The 22,934-nt window shown below is 43.8% G+C and overlaps 1 protein-coding gene across 1 annotated transcript in view; it reads right to left on the reverse strand.

Moving 5' to 3' along the window:
- LOC139573540 (oxidation resistance protein 1-like) overlaps nucleotides 1–22,934 on the reverse strand; it is a 183,569-nt gene that overhangs the window by 139,978 nt on the left and 20,657 nt on the right. Inside the window, exon 2 of the mRNA XM_071397111.1 lies at nucleotides 15,072–15,159. Coding sequence (XP_071253212.1) covers nucleotides 15,072–15,088 — 17 coding nt within the window. The 5' untranslated portion in view covers nucleotides 15,089–15,159. The remainder of the gene's footprint in view (nucleotides 1–15,071; nucleotides 15,160–22,934) is intronic.

Raw genomic sequence — 22,934 nt, forward strand, 5'->3', positions numbered from 1 at the left:
CACTGCAATACGAGCCCCAGAGATCACAGTCCACAGACCGACTAGAGAGGGATGAAATATAGACCCTGCCAAGCTGAACAGAGCTGTACTGGCCTGCTTACCCATCTACCCTCATGGCTTGATCAATGCTGGAAAGGACATGTGCCATGTCAAAGGATGTAAAAAGAAAATATCCAAGCTGGCACAGTACAGTTCAGGTCAGAACCCTAACCCAAGTGAAGGCTTCAGTAGTCGATTCTGTCAACAGCATTACTTGACCACAACAATCAATCAGATGGCATCTTTTCATCATCCTGCTGTTCCATCACATCATGCCTTATTAGTTTGATCCAAATAGGTCAAGCCTGCCCTGCCTTACACAACCTGTCTTTACTACATGATGTGCAGTACACTGTTTACAACCTGAGATTGAGACAGTAAGGTACTGTATACTACTGTATGGGAGTTACAGGAATACACATTGTATAATATTTGTCTATCTGATGTGCATATCAGTACCCTCTCTCCCTCCCTATCTGTCTGTCTATGTATGTCTTTTCTCTCTCTGATGAGTCACCGCCCCAGCCCATCCGGAGGGAGCTGGGAACAGAACAGAACGGGGGAATAAAGTTGTGATGTGAATTTAGCGGCAGTCAGTCAGGGAGGAGACGGATGGAAAAGGCCTGTTTATTTAAAGAAGACGTCAGACCAGTGGGCAGAATTAGTCAATAACCATTATTAACAGACGCTTCAATGAGATTTAACTGATGCCAAGGGAGGGATACATCTCTATAGAAACGCGCGTGTGTGTGTGTGTGTGTGTGTGTGTGTGTGTGTGTGTGTGTGTGTGTGTGTGTGTGTGTGTGTGTGTGTGTGTGTGTGTGTGTGTGTGTGTGTGTGTGTGTGTGTGTGTGTGTGTGTGTGTGTGTGTGTGTGTGTGTGTGTGTGTGTGTTGAATCACTAGAATGGACAATTGCCCTCAGAAAACGGCAATTTGACAGTACACTCATGGGTAGGGTTGTAACCGTGCACGTATTCATACCGAACCATTCAGTATGGGGTCCTCTGAACCAGAATGATTACATAATAATAAATAAATAAAATAAACTATGCCTACGCTGCCTTGAATGCCATTGCACTGAAAACGCATTGTAGGCTATTCAGTTAAAACAACTAACGAGAGCCTATGCGCAGGTTGTAATACAAATTATAATCTTAACTGGTGCATTTAAAACTATAATTTTGTGAGGCGCAGCCAGGAACTAGTTCTGTACGATGGCGAGTGGCGGGGTAGATAAACCAGAATTGGGGATCCTCCGTCATCATTTAAGTCTCAAATTCAGGATCATTTTGGCTTCACAGCCGATTACAACGGCGATGGACAGAGAGTTGTGGATAAAACGTTAATATTATGTCGCCACTGCTCAACGAGAATATGCAGAGTAACGAGAAGAGCTTGTTGTGGTTGTCATAGAGCCTCCGTGTGTGGCAAAGCAAATTAGGAGATTATCTAATCAATGGACGATGGGATTAAAATTATGTCATTAAAAGTTAAACGAGAAGGATATGCTAAAACTGAAGGAGCCAACAGGTAGGCTGCTACTATCTGAGGTGTTGCTATTTGTAAATGGACAGTAGAAAGAGCATGCAGCCTAGCTAGTTTAGCTAGGTTAAATAAATAACTTCTCTTCGTTTGATGCAGTCAAGACAGGTACTATGAAATCATGTTGGATGATAAATAACCTAGCTATGACAAACTAGAAGTTAATAGCGCGAGTCGGTTTGGTATGGTGGGTTGCTGACTCCCTCCCTCCTCCTTGCTCCCGTGTCACTCGCTCACAGTACACACAGCGCACGGCCCCTCCTCCGTCTGCTGCACCTCTCTTTCCCTTGAAGCTTTATCAGCTCAGGTTAATAAAGTATTTTACAAATTGAAATTTCTGCTGCTTCTAGTTGTCCTCCGGTCCATTGGGAACGAGTCTCTATATTAAAACATGTATTTATGCGTAACGGGTCTGGCGGAAAAGCCCCAGGTCCATTTCGGGAACAGGTCCACATTTTTGGACCCGTGAAGACCTCTACTTTAGAGCCCCAACATAACAATCCATGTCACAACAGATAATGCCAGGGACATTGAGAATGTGGTCACAGAAACTTGACTTGGGCAACAAATACGGTGCTTTTTCGTTTAGAAGTGCACACATAGGGAATAGAGTGCCATTTGGAAGTCAACCGAGGAGAACCCATCCAATCACTTCAGCTTTGCCAAGCCACTTTCTTCACTTTCTGCTAGTGTTCTGGGGGTGAGAACAGAGAGAGCTCCCAGGTCTGTGTAAGAATCAGTGTTGATGTACTACGATGGCTTGCCGTCGCTATGCTAGCTAGCGTACCTTAGCCTTCCACTAAACCCAACCATCTCAGTGGCTGAGATGATCTAACAGGCGCCGGCCTTCTGGCCAATACCACACACCCTCTCCTCACCTTCTCCTCATCCTCTCCTCACCCTGGAAATGCCTCTGTGATTTGAGCACTAAAACATTTTTAAACCATACAAGTTTCAAAGTACTGTACAGTAGTTTTCTTTGCTATATTACATTTGCAAATAAAAAATAACAGTTTCCCGTGTGTATCAAGAATGGTCCACCACCCAAAGAACATCCAGCCAACTTGACACAACTGTGGAAAGCATTGGAGTCAACATGGGCCAGCATCCCTGTGGAACACTTTCGACACCTTGTAGAGTCCATGCCTCGACGAATTGAGGCTAGGGGGGGGGGGGGGGGAGAGGAGTGGGGCGGTGTGCAACTCAATATTAGGAAGGTGTTCGTACACTCAGTGTATATACACTTTATATACAAAGGTATGTGGACACTGCTTCAAATGAGTGGATGCGGTTATTTCTGCCACACCCATTGCATGTGTAGAAAATCGAGCACAGAGCCATGCAATCTCCATAGACAGACATTGGCAGTAGAATGACCTTAATGGAGACCTCCAGTGACTTTCAACGTGGCACAGTCATAGGATGCCACCTTTCCAACATGTCAGTTTGTCAACTGTAGGTGCTGTTATTGTGATGTGAGCAACAATAGCTCAGCCGCAAAGTGGTAGACCACACAAGCTCACAAGACAGGACCGGCGAGTGCTGAAGTGCGTAAAAATTGTCTGCCCTCGGTTGCAACACTCACTACCGAGGGAGTTTCAAACTGCCTCTGGAAGCAATGTCAGCACAATAACTGTTCGTAGGGAGCTTCATGAAATGGGTTTCCATGGCCGAACAGTTGCACACAAGCCTAAGATCACCATGCGCAATGCCAAGCGTCGGCTAGAGTGGTGTAAAGCTCACTGCCATTGGACTCTGGAGCAGTAGAAAGGCGTTCTCTGGAGTGATGAATCACGCTTCACCATCTGGCAGTCTGACGGACAAATCTGGGTTTGGCGGATGCCAGGAGAACACTATGTGCTCAAATGCATAGTGTCAACTGTAAAGTTTGGTGGATGAGGAATAATGGTCTGGGGCTGTTTTTCATGGTTCGTGTTAGGCCCCTTAGTTCCAGTGAAGGGAAATCTTAACGCTACAGCATACAAAGACATTCTAGACGATTCTGTGCTTCCAACTTTGTAGCAACAGTTTGGGGAAGGCCCTTTCCTCTTTCAGCATGACGATGCACTCGTGCACAAAGCGAGGTCCATACAGAAATGGTTTGTCGAGGTCGGTGTGGAAGAACTTGACTGGCTTGCACAGAGCCCTGATCTCAACCCCATCAAACACCTTTGTCATGAATTGGAACGCCGACTAAGAGCCAGGCCTAATTGCCTGGCTCGCCATGTTCCAACATCTAGTGGAAAGCCTTCCCAGAAGAGTGGAGGCAGTTATAGCAGCAAATGGGGGACCAACTCCATATTAATGCCCATGATTTTGGAATGAGATGTTCGACGAGCAGGTGTCCACATACTTTTGGTAATCCAGGGTATTTAGACATACTACATAGCTGAATCCACTAATTTGAAGGGGTGTCCACACGCGTTTCTATCTATAGTGTATTTCAACACCTGTCCTTGTTATTGCCCATACAGTGATGTGACGTAAACTGTATTGTTTACTATTTGAGAGCTTGGCGTCTCGAGACACCATGTGTAGAGGCTTTTCATCATCGTAAAATATTACCTTCAGAAAACCTTCACAACGGCATCTGGCTCATACATAAATCAAAACTACATGCACCAGAATGCACCAGATGTACCTATCAGTGGAGCTCTCTGGTGATTCTCTGTGTTTTATAGCCTTTTAGAAGGTTCTGAGCATTCCCTCTCCTCTCATAGATCACACAGGTCGGACCCCCAGTAAGGTCAGATCCCCAGTTAGAAAAACATCCACTTTGGGCAATGTGGTAAATGAAAAAAGATTCCTATTTAAATGGATCCTGTCAGATAAGGATGAGCTCAGCCAACATCAATCAAAAGCAGCTGGCGGAGAGCAGGGAGCAACATTACATTGAATCATTTCCATTTTGTACTATTTCCCACCATTGCAAAATGTCACAGCAGTCAGCAAATGTAAAAAAGATAGCCAGCCATTCATGCGTTTCCCTTCCACATCCGAATCGTATAACTGTTTGAAGACGCTTGTTTGGGACCACAGTTTTCTAATCTGTCCTTATATAAGATATGAAATTATTTAATCCGGGGGGATGAAAGTGAAAGTGCAGACAAAGAGAGAGAGATGGAGAAAGAGAGAGAGACAGCGAGAGAAAGAGAGTGAAAGACTGAGAGAGAGAGAGAGAGAGAGAGAGAGAGAGAGAGACTTGCAGTAGCTATAGCAAATCTTTGAAGAGCCATATTTCTCCCCGGTATCCTTCACACTACCAATTACCATACTTAACAAACATCCTGCCACCCACCTCGCCCGGAGGTGTTCTGTCTCTCTCAATTCTATTCAGAGGGCTTTATTGGCATGGGAAACCTATGTTTATATTGCCAAAGCAAGTGAAACAGATAATAAACAAAAGTGAAATAATGAATAAAAACAGTAAAACAGTAAAGATTACACTAACAAGTTTCAAAATAATAGACACATTTCAAATGTCATATTGTGGCTATGTACCGTGTGATAATGATGTGTAAATAGTTATAGTACAAAAGGGAAAATAAATAAGCATACATATGGGTTGTATTTACAATGGAGTTTGTTCTTCACTGGTTGCCCTTTTCTTGTGGCAACAGGTCACAAATCTTGCTGCTGTGATGGCACACTGTGGAATTTCACCCAATAGATATGGGCGTTTTCAAAATTAGATTTGTTTTGGAAATCTTTGTGGGTCTGTGTAATCTGAGGGAAATATGTGTCTCTAATATGGTCATACATTTGGCAGGAGTTTAGGAAGGGCAGCTCAGTTTCCACCTTATTTTGTGGGGAGTGTGCACATAGCCAGCCTGCTTTCTCTTGAGAGCCAGGTCTGTCTATGGCAGCCTTTCTCAATAGCAAGCCTATGCTCACTGAGTCTGTACATAGTCAAAATGTTCCCTAATTGTGGGTCAGTCACAGTGGTCAGGTATTCTGCCACTGTGTACTCTCTGTTGAGTCCCAAATAGCATTCCAGTTTGCTCAGTTTTTTGGTCAATTCTTTCCAATGTGTCAAGTAATTATCTTTTTGTTTTCTCATGATTTCTCTGTCTCTCTTTCTGCTCTCTCTCCCTCTCTTTCTCTCCCTATCTTTCTCTATTCTCTACTCTCTCTGCTCTCTCTCGCTCCCTCTTTCTCTCCCTCTCTTTATTCTCTACTCTCTCTGCCCTCTACTCTGTTGCTACTGATGTCACAATCTGTATTAACAGAAACCATCCCATATTACTGTAACAAAGAGATAAGGAGAACATATGAAAGAGAAACATATCGCTCATTTAAAAAATAGACAGTACACATAACACTAGAAGACCAAAGCTTTGAGAATTGGAATTCTAATTTGTTTATGAAAGTTAATTTACTACAGTAGCTCATGTAATAGAACAATATCTGTTGTCCTGTTTCTGCCGGCAGCGTTTAGTTTGCCCTCTGGCCGGCATTGAGAGCTGCTGGTGTTTCATGTGAGTAATGAAATCACACGTTCATTTGACTCTTCCTAGGTGTTCACCCCGGGACGCACCGGCTGCTCACCCCGAGGGACCGGCTGCTACGGTGCTTTCACCCAACGAGGAGGAGGAGGAGGGAGGATGAGAGGGGAGGAGGCAGGGGTGGTACTAGCTGAACGTACCATGGGTTTCCTGGCATCATGCCACAACAATGTGCCAACATGCCAACGGTGGTGGTGCTCAGGGCTTGGAGCGGGAAATGATTTTCCCTCGGTTTAACCAGGGCATATTCACAATCAACCCCCCCCCCAAGGGCCACTTCTTTCTTCCCCTGAGATGTGTGGAATTTAGTCAAAACGTGCTACCATTGTGATGCCATATCCTGTACAGCAGACAAATATGTTAAATAGCGTGAAAAGAAAGTAATAGGCAAATGTGATCAAATGCAACTTAGGTTAGAATAGGTAGCTCTCTAAGCTACCTATTCTAAATAAGCTCTCTAAATAAATGAAGCCTGTTACAGTTTATAGCTTATGTAGCATAGCTCATTGACTTTTCAACAGCAGTCAATAAAGTAGAATGGAGCACTTTAAGTAGTAATGAACCATTGGTTTCTTCAAAGTTGAAGGCCAACAGTTCTGTAGGCAGTTTTTGGTATTCACTTCACTATATGTGTACCCTAGCTGCAAGCTAAGGCACTAATCCCATTGACATGCAGTCAGCAAATTCATTACATATTTAATTGAATAGATTAACAGAATTTAAAAGCAGGGGGAAAAGCGGAGGCAAAATATTGTTAAGTGAGATTAAAATTGATCAGTTAGAAGCCTGGGAGCGATGGAAAACAGGTCTGACAAATAGAATGGAACATAGAACTGTAGAGCCTCCAGCCCTGCTCAATATGCCTTAGCTAGCCCTTTTGTTCCACCTCCTACTCATGCGGTGACCTCACCTGGTTTAAATGGTGTCTCTAGAGACAAAACCTCTCTCATCGTCACTCAATGCCTAGGTTTTTCTCCACTGTATTCACATCCTACCATACCCTTGTCTGTACATTATGCCTTGAATCTACTCTACCGTGCCCAGAAACCTGCTTTTACTCTCTGTTCCGAACGCACTAAACGACCAGTTCTTATAGCAGCAGAGATAGCCTGCAGAGTTCTGTCATAGTATCCAGGTCTGTGACCAAACAATTCTAGCTTTTACTTCTAAAAATCCACCTTTCCAGAAACAAGTCTCTCACCGTTGCTGCTTGTTGTAGACCACCTTCAGCCCCCTGCTGTGCCCTGGACACCATATGTGAATTGATTGCCCCCCATCTATCTTCAGAGCTCGAACTGTTAGGTGACCTAAACTGGAACATGCTTAACACCCCGGCCTTCCTACAATCTAAGCTAGATGCCCTCAATCTCACACAAATTATCAATGAATCTACCAGGTACAACCCCAAATCCGTAAACACGGACACCCTCATAGATGTCAGCCTGACCAACCTGCCCTCTAAATACACCTCTGCTGTCTTCAACCAGGATCTCAGCGATCACTGCCTCATTGCCTGCCTGCGTGCGTAATGGGTCTGCGGTCAAACGACCACCCCTCATCACTGTCTCCCTAAAACACTTCAGCGAGCAGGCCATTCTAATCGTATCCTGGAAGGATATTGACCTCATTCCGTCAGTAGAGGATGCCTGGTTATTCTTTAAAAGTGCTTTCCTCACCATCTTAAATCATTTAACCTTTATTTAACTAGGCAAGTCAGTTAAGAACATATTCTAATTTTCAATGACGGCATAGGAACAGTGGGTTAACTGCCTTGTTCAGGGGCAGAACAACATATTTTTATTTATTATTTATTATACCTTGTCAGCTCGGGGATTCAATCTTGCAACCTTTCGGTTACAAGTCCAATGGTCTAACCACTAGGCTACCTGCCGCCCCATTCAAAAAATGTAGAACCAGGAACAGATATAGCCCTTGGTTCACTCCAGACCTGACTGCCCTTGACCAGCACAAAAACATCCGGTGGCGTACTGCATTAGCATCGAATAGCCCCCGCGATATGCAACTTTTCAGGGAAGTCAGGAACCAATATACACAGGCAGTTAGGAAGGCAAAGGCTAGCTTTTTCAAACAGAAATTTGCATCCTGTAGCACAAACTCCAAAAAGTTCTGGGACACTGTAAAGTCCATGGAGAATAAGAGCACCACCTCTCAGCTGCCCACTGCACTGAGGCTAGGAAACACTGTCACCACGATAAATCCACGATAATTGAGAATTTCAATAAGCATTTTTCTACGGCTGGCCATGCTTTCCACCTGGCTACCCCTACCCCGGTCAACAGCCCTGCACCCCCCACAGCAACTTGCCCAAGCCTACCCCATTTCGCCTTCTCCAAAATCCAGATAGCTGATGTTCTGAAAGATTTGCAAAATCTGGACCCCTACAAATCAGCTGGGCTAGACAATCTGGACCCTCTCTTTCTAAAATTATCCGCCGCAATTGTTGCAACCCCTATTACTAGCCTGTTCAACCTCTCTTTCGTATCGTCTGAGATGCCCAAAGATTGGAAAGCTGCCACGGTCATCCCATTCTTCAAAGGGGGAGACACTCTAGACCCAAACCTATATCTATCCTACCCTGCTTTATAAGGTCTTCGAAAGCCAAGTTAACAAACAGATATTTTACCAGGTAGGCCAGTTGAGAACAAGTTCTCATTTACTGCGACCTGGCCAAGATAAAGCAAAGCAGTGCGACACAAACAACACAGAGTTACAGATGGAATAAACAAACATACAGTCAATAATAAAATAGAACAATTATATATACAGTGTTTGCAAATGAGGTAGGATAAGGGAGGTAAGGCAATAAATAGGCCATAGTGGCAAAATAATTACAATATAGCAATTAAACACTGGAGTGACAGATGTGCAGAAGATGAGTGTGCAAGTAGAGATACTGGGGTGCAAAGGAGCAAAATGAATAACAGTATGGGGATGAGGTAGTTGGATGGGCTATTTACAGATGGGCTATGTACAGGTGCAGTGATCTGTGAGCTGCTCTGACAGCTGGGACTTAAAGCTAGTGAGGGAGATATGACCCTCCAGCTTCAGTGATTTTTGCAGTTCGTTCCAGTCATTGGCAGCAGAGAACTGGAAGGAAAGTCGGCCAATGTAGGAATTGGCTTTGGGGGTGACCAGTGAAATATACCTGCTGGAGCGTGTGCTACGGGTGGGTGCTGCTATGATGACCAGTGAGCTGAGATAAGGCGGAGCTTTACATAGCAAAGACTTATAGTCTACCAGTGGTAGACAACATGTGAGACACAGAAAGGGCCAGTCAGTCATTGTAGATAGTCTACAGTGGTAGATAGACAACATGTGGTAGAGTGGTAGATAGACAACATGCTAGACAACAATGTTCCATTAATAGCCTGACAGATCAATGGAACACTTGAGTCAGTCCACACCTGCTGCTTCTGCTGTCCATCAATAAGCAGTAAGACCCACAACACATTACAGTATCTGATAGTACTTTTCCACAGCACTTTCAGAGGAATTGATCAGGGGTTTTAGCCGACAAAGATACACTGCATATCAGTGACGACGGTGAATGTGAGTGTGACATAATGCACTTACCTGAATAGTTTGCTCTAGTTCATATTAATAATGTGGGGGGGGGGGGGAGGTCAACACGGTCAAACATTGTGATATTATTTTTGACGATGGTTGGCAAATCATTTTGACAGTATCGCAATATTATTTTTGTGCTAGTTGTCTGTACCTGCACCAAGACTCCAGTATCTTTCCTTCATAGCTTGTTCTCCATCTTCTTTTTAAATAGGGAGCCCATAATATCGTATCGTGATGTCCCTGACAATTACCAGACCTAGTTCATATGGCATATTCTTTTACTGTTAGTCTATCCTTATATCCTAGTCTTGTGCACAGTGAGACAGTGAGAAGGACAGACTGCAACATCCTCTTCGCCCTCCTCAGGTTCTGAATTCTAAAATGGAATCTACAGCCCCAGAGATGATGTGTCCCATGACAAACGATACTGTCACCTAACAGGTCCCTTTCCTCTCTCAGAGTAAAACCCTTCCCTCATCACATTCCCTCAGAGTTAGCGGTCCTCAGGCAGTACTAGTGCTGCTGTCACTCCCCATGTTAGCTAACACTACTGTAGTCCCTCCTTATGAGCTGCTATGCTGCTGCCGCTGAAGATGGCTCAAATTAACGAATACAAACACTCCCCAACATAAATCCTCTCTGAATGACGAGGCTGGCTGACCTTCATCTCAATGATTTAATGTCTTTCATGTACAAACTACATGTACTTTGTTGCCCAGATTCCCAAGGTCAGTGAGGACGCCTGTGCCAGGCGTCAGAGCAATCGGAAGAATCGGAGCTGTAAGGGGTTTTAAACATCCCCTCTGGTGATCCCAGGGGACCGTTCTCCTGTCCCCTACCTCTGCATAAATAACTAATTAAGTGCACGGGGTTTGTGTGCATGTTTGTGAGTGTGTGTATGTGTTGTGTTTGCATTCATGTGTGTGCGGGTGGGTGGGGGGATGTCAATGTTTCATCTGTTATTCTGTTTATTATATACCCTTTAAGATGGATTCCTTAACTAGAAGTTTTGATAATGTGACACATCAAGTAGGCAAATTTTCTTAATTGGCTGACATATGTAGTCTGTAATGTCACGTCGAACAACGTTGTCAAGGTCAAATAGAACATGTTAAATCATATGTTCATTATCGAAGAAAGGGAACACAGGAATACATTACTCTGTGAGTCATTGTTGTGAATGTTGTGAGATAAAATCAGGTACATCGATTCAGGAAGATGTTTTCCTCTATGCTGAATATCCATGGAACATCCCACCCGTGAAGTTGTCAGTTATTCACACTCAGTGCCAGTCAGTAAGTCAGTCCATATTAAAGCTTCAAACATATTTGAACAGACCCCTAGGCTCAGTTTGTGTCTGAGTCCATCCACAACTAATGAGTCCCACTCATATTGTTGTAGTAATTTCATTACAGCTCACACTGAAAGCAAGTATAGCTCCAAGCCTGACAGCTTGACTCAGCATCACCAAGTCCTCTCAAGAAACAGACAGCAACAAAGCATTACCAAGACCTCTCAAGAAACAGACAGCAACAAAGCATTACCAAGACCTCTCAACAAACAGACAGCAACCGATCATTACCAAGACCGCTCAACAAACAGACAGAAACAAAGCATTACCAAGACCTCTCAACAAACAGACAGCAACAAAGCATTAGCAAGACCTCTCAACAAACAGACAGCAACAGAGCATCACCAAGACCTCTCAACAAACAGACAGCAACAGATCATTACCAAGACCTCTCAACAAACAGACAGCAACAGATCATTACCAAGACCTCTCAACAAACAGACAGCAACAGATCATTACCAAGACCTCTCAACAAACAGACAGAAACAGATCATTAACAAGACCTCCCAACAAACAGACAGCAACAGATCATTACCAAGACCTCTCAACAAACAGACAGAAACAGATCATTAACAAGACCTCCCAACAAACAGACAGCAACAGAGCCGTCAACCAACAGGACATACAGGGCAGACAGCCTCCTCCTGTTCCTGCTCCCAGGGTGTGTCCTAAATGGCACCCTATTGTCATGCCTGCTCCCGCTCTCCCTCTCTGGCCCTTAAGGGTGCCAGACTGCCTATCATTACGCACACCTGTCCACTTCATTACGCACACCAGCGCCTCACTGAACCCACCTGAACTCTGTCATTATTTCCCTTTATCTGTCTGTTCCTCACGTTATTCCCTGTGTCAGCACTGATGTTGTTACTTTGTCCCCTGTCCAGACGCTGTTCCTGCCCTGTTTTATGGCTGTAGTTTATTAAATGTTCTCCCTGTACCAGCTTCCTGTCTCCAGCGTCGATCCTTACATATGTAGCGCACTACTTTTGACCAATTCTCTGGTCAAAAGTAGTGCACTATATAGGAAATAGGGTGCCATTTGGGATGAAACCCATGACGGTAAACAGCCGTGAGGTAACAATCAGAGGCCACGAATTATCCAAAACTGGAATTAGACAACCTCTTCCAGCCCCAGGAGGGATATAATAAGGATTTGGGGAGATTTGAGGTCTTATCGGAGCTGAGTTGTGTATTGTTGTGTCAATATCGTCTCAGGACCATTTTGGGAACGGCAGCATGATGGCTGAATAATGAGCTGAGGAGTGGAGGTGGTACCGGGGTTGGGTCCACTCGATTCTCCTCTCCTCATCGTCCGTTCGTCTCAGACTATTTTGGCATGTAAACACTGGCCATCCTCATTAGAGGAGCATATCCGCAGACAGAATACAGATACAAATGACATCAACCTCAGAGAGAATTATAGGGACCTCTCTTTGTTCGCCCCGTTCCAGATTTATAGCTATAGCTTTGTTAGCGGAGGACTTTCGGGGCAAAGTTTTAATGAGTTGGATACAAAACTGTAATTCAGCTCTCCGCTTCATAAATGTTCCCTTGGAATGAAAGATTCAATTTAACGGTGCTCAAGTTACCTTTAAATGAGAATATAAACACAACCGATTAAGCTGTGACTGGATTCTGAGGCTCTGGGCCCATCTAGGCCCATCTATAACAGTAAAACAGTCTATCTAGTATCGGAGGGAAGTTATAGTAAATGTAATCAAAGACAGACAGGGCTAATGTGTTTTCCCTAGGTAAGGGAAGGTTCTAGATTTATCATCCTTGCCTCTGTTCCAGACTTCATTCCAATAAAATGCAAGGTAGCCTAAAGTACTATGTCAGACATGAGACTGATTAAAGTTTAATGACATGCTTTTAATGAAAGTCTCTGTGTGTATGCAGATGGACACTTCAGTTACTGTGTGTTTGTGTGTGTGTGTGCGGCACGGAGGGGGTGGGGAGGCAAGGATGGAAAACCAATATGAAAAATCCACAGTTGCAGCTCAGGCTTTTAGACAGATAAACAGATTTCCACAGTCGTCTTTTGGGTCGTTCAGCAGTTTAGCAGAAGAAATACACTTTGTCTCATATTCAGCAAAATGGGAATGAGTTTGAGAATCTGTGAATTTTCAAGATGGGCTGCTATAAAATATTCATTTTCAGCACATCCATGTCATCTGTTCAGTTGATCCAGTCCCCCTGAAGACAGTGAGGTATCTTAGTTTTACCATACGTTACTCAACCTGCTCATAATTATATGCATTTCATATGCATGACTAGAATCACGACAACCTCTCTTCCCCCTGTGTGTTGGCACCATGTATGTTATGCTGTCTATAAATCATAATAAACAGTATTAAATCTTAATTTTAGCACAGCGTTTGTCTCAGGGCGGGACACAGAGGAACAAAACCCATTCATACGCCACTCAGCCAAATCACAACCACCACAAGAACAACAACAAACAAACAATACAATTCAAACATTTTAATGTTTGTTGGTATGAAATAGGTTCAAGGTGCTTAAAAATCTTGACTTGATTTACATTCATTAAACAACGCATTGTCACAAATACAGTAAGGTTCCATCCGAGGCTGACTCATACTCACACACATTCTGCGTTACGTAACAACAGGAAGCAGAAAAGGTCATTTTCATACATTATGTAATTCAGGAAAAAACTATTTGATGACCCACATTGGCTTCCAGCGGCAGGGCTGTTTGTTCTACATGTGACAGAGGCTGTTGGACATTAATGAAGTGGGCTTGTCAGCAAGCAGGGGAATGTGTTAGGTCTTGATGGGACCATTACTTCCATCAGCTGGTATAAATATGAAGAGTACAGTATGCCCAGGCTTGATTGTAGAGAGGGGGAGAGAGAGTGTCGCTTCTGACAGGTGTGTGCTGTGCTATTAGCATGATATGACACGGGGTTCTGAGGAGCAGTGGGGAAGGGGACGATTCATTCAAGGAGAACTCATCATCAAGGGATTCATCCACCTTGTGAATCATCTCAACTTCACTTGATTATATTATATTACATTATATTATGTTCACATACTGTGTTATCATCAGAGGTCGCAATGCCATATGAGATGATTATAAAAACGTCATAAATCTTGTAATTCTTCTAATGTTCTATAAAGATAATTAAGGTAATTACCAGGATGGTACCTCTCACATGTTGTGAGGAAAATGGGTATCATTTCGCCCCACCAGATCAAAACAGTCGGGAACTTAACATTTCAGTTTATTTCAGTTAATAAGGTACTTATCTTAAAAGCCCTCTATTAGCAAGTTGATGTTCTAGAAGCTTTCAACACAGTACAAAATAGTTTTCCCACCATGCATTTGACCTGATGTGGGGATAATTTAGACAAAGCTCTTAGAAACCGTTTGAGGCAGAGAACTCCAATTGGTTTTCTTTGAACACTGATGTTAGGCAAGGTGCCTTTGACCATTATTTAATATATGTTTGTGAACTAGCTGTAACTTCCTGTTAGAACATGCACTGTTATGTGATTAGTCAAGCTAGGCAGTTTGTTTGATTTTATTCTGGGATGAGAGTGTTTTTATACTCTGAAAATATGAGGGAGGAGTTCTAGTGTTGAATATTAATTATATTTCAGGATGTAATCCACAGGCAATTAATGATCTATTTTGCAATACTAATGCCTGGCTTCATTTCATTACAGATGATGTCTGATTGTGTGTGTGTCTCCATGTCTTATGGAACCAATAACATTATATTTCAAGAAGAATAACTAAAATAGAAACAAATAGAACTAAATTAGGCACCTTTAAACTGCCATTATTTGTGATTAAACAGAGGCAAAATAACATTTGTGTTGACCTTAACTCAAAAGTCACCTCTCTCTCTATAGTCAAATTCAGCTCCAAAACATGAGCAAAAATACAAAAACAGCTGACATGAAAAGTCAGTTTGTATCAGACAAAGCCATTTTACAACGCCCTGAGATTTGTGACAGCCCCCCACACACACACACAATAGCACAAAAATAGATCAAATCTGTGACGCCATTCTGACCTTTTGGTGCTGAACATCTTGGCGAAGTCTTGTTGCTGCTGTTCAGAGGGTTGTTCTAGGTGAGAGGGTGAGCCTTCAGACTGTAGACCTGAGAGGGGGAGAGAGGAGGGGAAAGAGATATACAGAGAGAGAGAGAGAGAGAGAGAGAGAGAGGACACAAACACAGTGAGATTTTCAGCATGCCAGTGTCACCCAGGAGCTGTCAGGGTAGCACGGCTGAACACTCCCCCCAAACAACCCCAATTACCTGCCCTCAAACTGATAGGGGAAGACTGACTAGGCAGCTAGAGGAGGGGCACAGTGCACAAAACACAGCTATGGTTTATAAAACAACATTGTTATACAGGACGTGCAGTATACCATGCCAGCTGGTTCAGGCCAACTTCAACAGGTGACTCTGCCTTTACTATGCCTCGTCTGAACAGGTAAATGAATGAGGAATACAAAGTGGTGCACACAGATACAGTATCCATACATATTCTGCTGCTCCTGTGTGTTCCTCCCCTCCAGTATAATGTCTGGGACTTTAGCCTCCTGCCCTGTCATGCTCTGTAAAGGTTACCACAGTGGAGGAAACGATTCAATAATTAATGCAGACAGATCCGTGTGGGGCTCACTTCTCAACCTCTCCTCTGTAATAAGAAGAGTGGGGGAGGAGGAGAGTAGAAGGAAGGGGACTGAGGCTGCCTGACTGAATGACTGACTGGGCCACTCAGCTCAGTTTAGCTCTAGGGTAGCGGGTTGATTTGGAATTCAGCCCAAGTGAAACTGCCACTCTTCAGCACCAAAGGATAATGTGAAACCTGTGTGGTTAGAGTAGCTTTAAATTTATAGTCGGATGCAGAAAGAATGAACCTCTCACACACATACACAATCATTCAAACTCTACTCAGTAATGTACTGTAATATGTGCATTATGAATAAGAGCTAATGAAAATCGTTAAGAACCAATAGTTTTGTAAAGCAGGACGGAGTTTGGGAAACCCTGGTGTAACATACTATTACATAGGGGGCTTGATATAAATTCAGCTCCGAGGATTAAGGATTATTCAGCTAAAAGCCCCAGGCATTATCTCTGACAACAGAGAGACCAAACAACTAGGTTAAAGGTCACATCCATCAGGCATCAGATGGATATTATCGGCTATTATTAGGTTACGACATGGTCACCGCATGTTGATGATGATCATGAGGACTTTATTGTATTTGTTAGGAAATTATTGTTGCGTCATACAGCATCCAACACTGGATCAGGAAGAAAGATCATGTTAAATATTGGACCCAATATATAGACAATTGCTTTATGATCTGGACAGGCTACAAAATTCAATTAAACACATTTCTTCCTTTTCCTTCACTATGGAAAAGAACATTAACTTTATACATTTCTTAGATGTGCTTGTTACAAAGGGACAATCTCTAAGTAGTACAGTTTACAAAACACCTACAGATAAATTACTATACTGACAGCTGATAGTCATCACCATCTCCCCCTAAAATGAGGTTTACCAGTAAGCCAACTTCATAGCCAGCGTCGCATCTGTGACAGAGAGGAAGAATATGACAGACAATCAAATTCTCTCCTTGAGCATTTCCGCTTGAGAGGAAACCCAGATACCTGGCTTGATAAAGCTCCAAAACAAGTTAAAAGCTTGAACAGAAGCCAGTTACTTAATAAATCCCACCAAAACAGAAGGAACAGTTCTCTGTAAACTACACTGAACAAAAATATAAACGCAACATGTAAATGTAGGTTATTATATCATGCCTATTTAGGTTGCCATTTTCCATGTTGGTTTGGTGGGTAGTTGTCCATGTTTAGTTGCCTGTGAGCACTACGTTGGCTTCACGTTTCGTTTGTTAGTTTGTTATTTTGTTAGTTTGTTAAGTGTTCTTTGTTGAATTAAATGATGTATTCCAATCGCGCTGCCCCTTGGTCCACTCCTTTAAACGGCCATGACACACTGAGTACCATTCTTCATATTTTCAAGCATGGTGGTGGCTGCATCATGTTATTGGTATGCTTGTCATCGACAAGGACTAGGGAGTTATTTAGGATAAAAATAAATGGAATACAACTATAAGCAGAGGCAAAGTCCTAGAGGAAAACCTGGTTCAGTCTGCTTTCCAACAGTCACTGGGTGACAATTTGATCCAAGATCGCGTAGCAGTCGGACGTGTGTTTTTGTCTTGTCCCGTGTATATATCGTTTTCTTCTGATATATTTTGTATATATTTTTATCTCACTTTCAATCTACGGACTGAATATACTCTCCTGCAACCCGCCTCACCCAATGTGGTACGGATCTGCTATTTTTATACTTTAGAACCGGAACCCTCATCAGTAGCTAGCCAGCTAACTAGCTACTAGCTAGTAGTCAACTAGCCACTGCTAGCGGTCCTCACCGTTAACTCGGACATCAGCCAGCCCCAAACCGGTCAATTCCTGCCAGTCTGCATAGCGCGATATCAACCCAGAGCATATCGGACTGCTTTTTCTCTACCACATCTCCGGATTCCTACAGCTAGCTAGCTGCTATCCGAGTGGCTACTCCTGGCTAACGTCTCTGTCCCGAAGCAAGCACCTGTTAGCTTGGAGCTAGCCTTGAGCCATGCCCATCTCCCAGCTAGCCAAAGAGGACCACCAGCCAATTCTTAGGCTACAATACCTCTTTTGCCAATTGACCTGGACCCTTTACTTCCGACACGGAGCCCCACCAATCTATCCCAACTGGTCTGCCGACGTAACCGTCCGAGGTGGTTTCAACAGGCTCTTCAGTTGCGAGGTCGCCGGATGCCCATCTGCTAGCCCCGGCCCGCAAGCTGTCTGAATCGCCGTGTCTCCAGCTCGCCTAGTGTAGCAGCAACTACGGAATTGGCTCCCTGACTCATCTAGTGCTACTCATTGGACCCTATGATCACTCGGCTACACATACCTCTCCCTAATGTCAATATGCCTTGTCTATTGCTGTTTTGGTTAGTGATTATTGTCTTTTTTTCACTGTAGAGCGCCTAGTCCTGCCAAATATGCCTTAGATAGCCCTTTTGCTCCACCCCACACATGCGGTGATCTCACCTGGCTTAACTGGTGCCTCTAGAGACGAAACCTCTCTCATCGTCACTCAATGCCTAGGTTTACCTCCACTGTACTCACATCCTACCATACCCTTGTCTGTACATTATGCCTTGAATCTATTCTTCTGCGCCCAGAAACCTGCTCCTTTTACTCTCTGTTCTGAACGCACTACCCTTATCCGTACCCTTATCCAACTCCTCCTCTATTCCTCTGGTGATGTAGAGGTTAACCCAGGCCCTGTAGCCCCCAGCATCACTCCCATTCCCAAGGGTGCTCTCATTTGTTGACTTCTGTAACCGTAAAATACTTGGTTTCATGCATGTTAACATTAGAAGCCTCCTCCCTAAGTTTGTTTTATTCACTGCTTTAGCACACTCCGCCAACCCTGATATCCTAACCGTGTCTGAATCATGGCTAAGGAAGGCCACCAAAAATCCTGAAATTTCTATCCCTAACTATAACATCTTCCGACAAGATAGAACTGCCAAAGGGGGTGGAGTTGCAATCTACTGCAGAGATAGCCTGCAGAGTTCTGTCATACTATCCAGGTCTGTGCCCAAACAATTAGAGCTTATACTTCTAAAAATCCACCTTTCCAGAAACAAGTCTCTCACCATTGCCACTTGTTATAGACCCCCTTCAGCCCCCAGCTGTGCCCTGGACACCATATGTGAATTGATTGCCCCCCATCCATCTTCATAGTTTGTCCTGTTAGGTGACCTAAACTGGGATATGCTTAACACCCTGGCAGTCCTACAATCTAAGCTAAATGCCCTCAATCTCACAAAATGATTAAGGAACCTACCAGGTACAACCCCAAATCCGTAAACACGGGCACCCTCATAGATATCATCCTGACCAACCTGCCCTCTAAATATACCTCTGCTGTCTTCAACCAGGATCTCAGCGATCACTGCCTCATTGCCTGCGTGAGTGATGGGTCCGCGGTCAAACAACCACCCCTCATCACTGTCAAACACTCCCTAAAACACTTCAGCGAGCAGGCCTTTCTAATCGACCTGGCCCGGGTATCCTGGAAGGATATTGACCTCATCCCGTCAGTAGAGGATGCCTGGTTATTCTTTAAAAGTGCTTACCTCGCCATCTTAAATAAGCATGCCCCATTAAAAAAATGTAGAACTAAACTCAGATATAGCCCTTGGTTCACCCCAGACTTGACTGCCCTTGACCAGCACAAAAACATCCTGTGGCGTTCTGGCATCGAAAAGCCCCCGCGATATGCAACTTTTCAGGGAAGTCAGGAACCAATATACACAGGCAGTGGGGGAAAGCTAAGGCTAGCTTTTTCAAAAAGAAATTTGCATCCTGTAGCACAAACTCCAAAAGGTTTTGGGACACTGTAAAGTCCATGGAGAATAAGAGCACCTCCTCCCAGCTGCCCACTGCACTGAGGCTAGGAAACACTGTCACCACCGATAAATCTATGATAATCGATAATTTCAATAAGCATTTTTCTATGGCTGACCATGCTTTCCACCTGGCTACCCCTACCAGTGTCAACAGCTCAGCACCACCTGCAGCAACTTGCTGCACCACCCCTGCTTCTCCTTCACCCAAATCCAGACAGCTGTTGTTCTGAAAGAGCTGCAAAATCTGGATCCCTACAAATCAGCCGGGCTAGACAGTCTGGACCCTCTCTTTCTAAAATTACCCGCCGAAATTGTTGCAACCCCTATTACTAGCCTGTTCAACCTCTCTTTCGTATCATCTGAGATCCCCAAAGATTGGAAAGCTGCCGTGGTATCCCCCTCTTCAAAAGTGGAGACACTCTAGACCCAAACTGTTATAGACCTATATCCATCCTGCCCTGCCTTTCAAAAATCTTAGAAAGTCAAGTTAACAAACAGATCACCTACCATTTCGAATCCCACCGTACCTTCTCCACTATGCAATCTGGTTTCCGAGCTGGTCATGGGTGCACCTCAGCCACGCTCAAGGTCCTAAACGATATCATAACTGCCATCGATAAGAGACAATACTGTGCAGCTGTATTCATCGACCTGGCCAAGGCTTTCGACTCTGTCAATCACCACATTCTTATCGGCAGACTCAACATCCTTGGTTTCTCAAATGACTGCCTCGCCTGGTTCACCAACTACTTCTCAGATAGAGTTCAGTGTGTCAAATCTGAGGGCCTGTTGTCCGGATCTCTGGCAGTCTCTATGGGGGTGCCACAGGGTTCAATTCTCGGGCCGACTATTTTCTCTCTATATATCAATGACGTCGCTCTTGCTGCTGGTGATTCTCTGATCCACCTCTACGCAGACGACACCATTCTGTATACATCTGGCCCTTCTTTGGACACTGTGTTAACAAACCTCCAAACGAGCTTCAATGCCATACAACACTCCTTCTGTGGCTTCCAACTGCTTTTAAATGCAAGTAAAACTAAATGTATGCTCTTCAACCGATTGTTGCCTGCACCCACCCACCCGACTAGCATCACTACTCTGGACGGTTCTGACTTAGAATATGTGGACAACTACAAATACCTAGGTGTCTGGTTAGACTGTAAATCTCCTTCCAGACTCACATTAACCATCTCCAATCAAAAATTAAATCTAGAATCGGCATTCTATTTCGCAACAAAGCCTCCTTCACTCATGCTGTCAAACATACCCTCGTATCCTACCGATCCTTGACTTCGGCGATGTAATTTACAAAATAGCCTCCAACACTCTACTCAGCAAACTGGATGCAGTCTATCACAGTGCCATCTGTTTTGTCACCAAAGCCCCATATACTACCCACCACTGCGACCTGTATGCTCTCGTTGGCTGGCCCTCACTACATATTCGTCGCCAAACACACTGGCTCCAGGTCATCTATAAGTCTTTGCTAGGTAAAGCCCTGCCTTATCTCAGCTCACTGGTCACCATAGCAACACCTACTCATAGCACGCGCTCCAGCAGGTATATTTCACTGGTCACCCCCAAAGCCAACACTTCCTTTGACCGCCTTTCCTTCCAGTTCTCTGCTGCCAATGACTGGAACAAATTGCAAAAATAACTGAAGCTGGAGTCTTATACCCCCTCTCTAACTTTAAGCATCAGCTGTCAGAGCAGCTAACCGATCACTGTACCTGTACACAGCCAATCTGTAAATAGCACACTCAACTACCTCATCCCCATATTGTAATTTATCCTCTTGCTCTTTTGCACCCCAGTATCTCTACTTGCACATCATCATCTGCACATCTATCACTCCAGTGTTAATGCTAAATTGTAATTATTTTGCCTCTATGGTATGCCTTACCTCCCTACTCTTCTACATTTGCACACATTTGTGTTATTGACTGTACGTTTGTTTATGTGTAACTCTGTGTTGTTATTTTTGTCGCACTGCTTTGCTTTATCTTGGCCAGGTCACAGTTGTAAATTAGAACTTGTTCTCAACTGGCCTACCTGGTTAAATAAAGGTGAAATAAAATAAAATAATTGTGTATATCTATGTAAATTTGATATTTCTGTATTTCATTTTAAATAAGTGTCTTCACTTTGTCATTATGGGGTGTTGCGGGTAGATGGGAAAAAATCTATTTAATCCATTTTGAATTAAGGCTGTAACACAACAAAATATGGAATAAGTTAAAGGGTATGAATACTTTCTGAAGGCCCCGCATAATAAGAAGATATATAAATGCTGCAGAGAGAAATGTTGTTATTATACAACGTTTCATCTCACATTCAGCAACGTGCTGTAATCTGTGAGAGAATACAGTACACGGTAAACAAAGAGAAAAGTCAGGCAATTTCAAAGAGTTGCACAATTTCGTTTTGACTCATCCTCCATTGATCACAGTGTTGTAGAGCTTTAAAATGATTACCCAGAAAATGCTTTACGGATGAACCGGAGCCATATCTCTGAAAAATGTAAATAACGCTCCAAACTATCTTTCTGAAGGGCCAGGGGAAACAAAATCCTCCAACAAACTTAAAAAAGGGTTTTAATACTATTTGTGATTGAACACACACACGCACGCACGTACAAAGACAGACAGACAGGCAGGGAGACAGGCAGGGAGACAGGCAGGGAGACAGGCAGGGAGACAGGCAGGGAGACAGGCAGGGAGACAGGCAGGGAGACAGGCAGGGAGACAGGCAGGGAGACAGGCAGATACGCACAAAAACAAAAACACATTTGTTGATCAGTTTCATAGCAGTTTACACCTTTTTCCTGACGTACTAGAAGGTGAAAGGTTGGGACTTAAACCAGAGAAACAGAGAGGTAGGAGGTACAGTAACTAGGGACCTTGTCTGAGATAAGGGGTTTTCTTTCCCACATTCATTCATTAAGCCAGCCTTGTGTTTTAGTGTAACTATCTCAGAGCAGACCGAGTGTCCTGACAAACACAAATAGCAGACAGTCAGATAATGCATTGAAGAGAATCCCTTAGCAGCAAGAACTGCTAATACTATTTGAAATAATGTCAAATACTTTAGCTGTGGTCATTTGATCTTGCCTGTTGCAATGGAACCAAAATAAGTGCAAACCCCACTCACCTGACACTCTAGGCAGGCTAAAGCAAATACTCTATTTTAAATACTATTTGAACCCAGGTATGCTTAGCAGTGTGGGTAAACTGCACACAGGTAGACAGACAGGACAGCAGGTATTACTGCTGGTCGATAATACTGCTGGTCAGCACTTCTGTTGAAAGCTGCCTGGTGGACTGACGGAGGACACCCAACAGCCCAGTGGTTATTATGAGCCGGTTATAAGGACTGTTATACTAAAGCCTGACAGAGCAGTCAACACACTGGCTG

This window comes from Salvelinus alpinus, chromosome 4 (genome assembly GCF_045679555.1).
Source record: "Salvelinus alpinus chromosome 4, SLU_Salpinus.1, whole genome shotgun sequence".
Classification (NCBI taxonomy): Eukaryota; Metazoa; Chordata; class Actinopteri; order Salmoniformes; family Salmonidae; genus Salvelinus; species Salvelinus alpinus.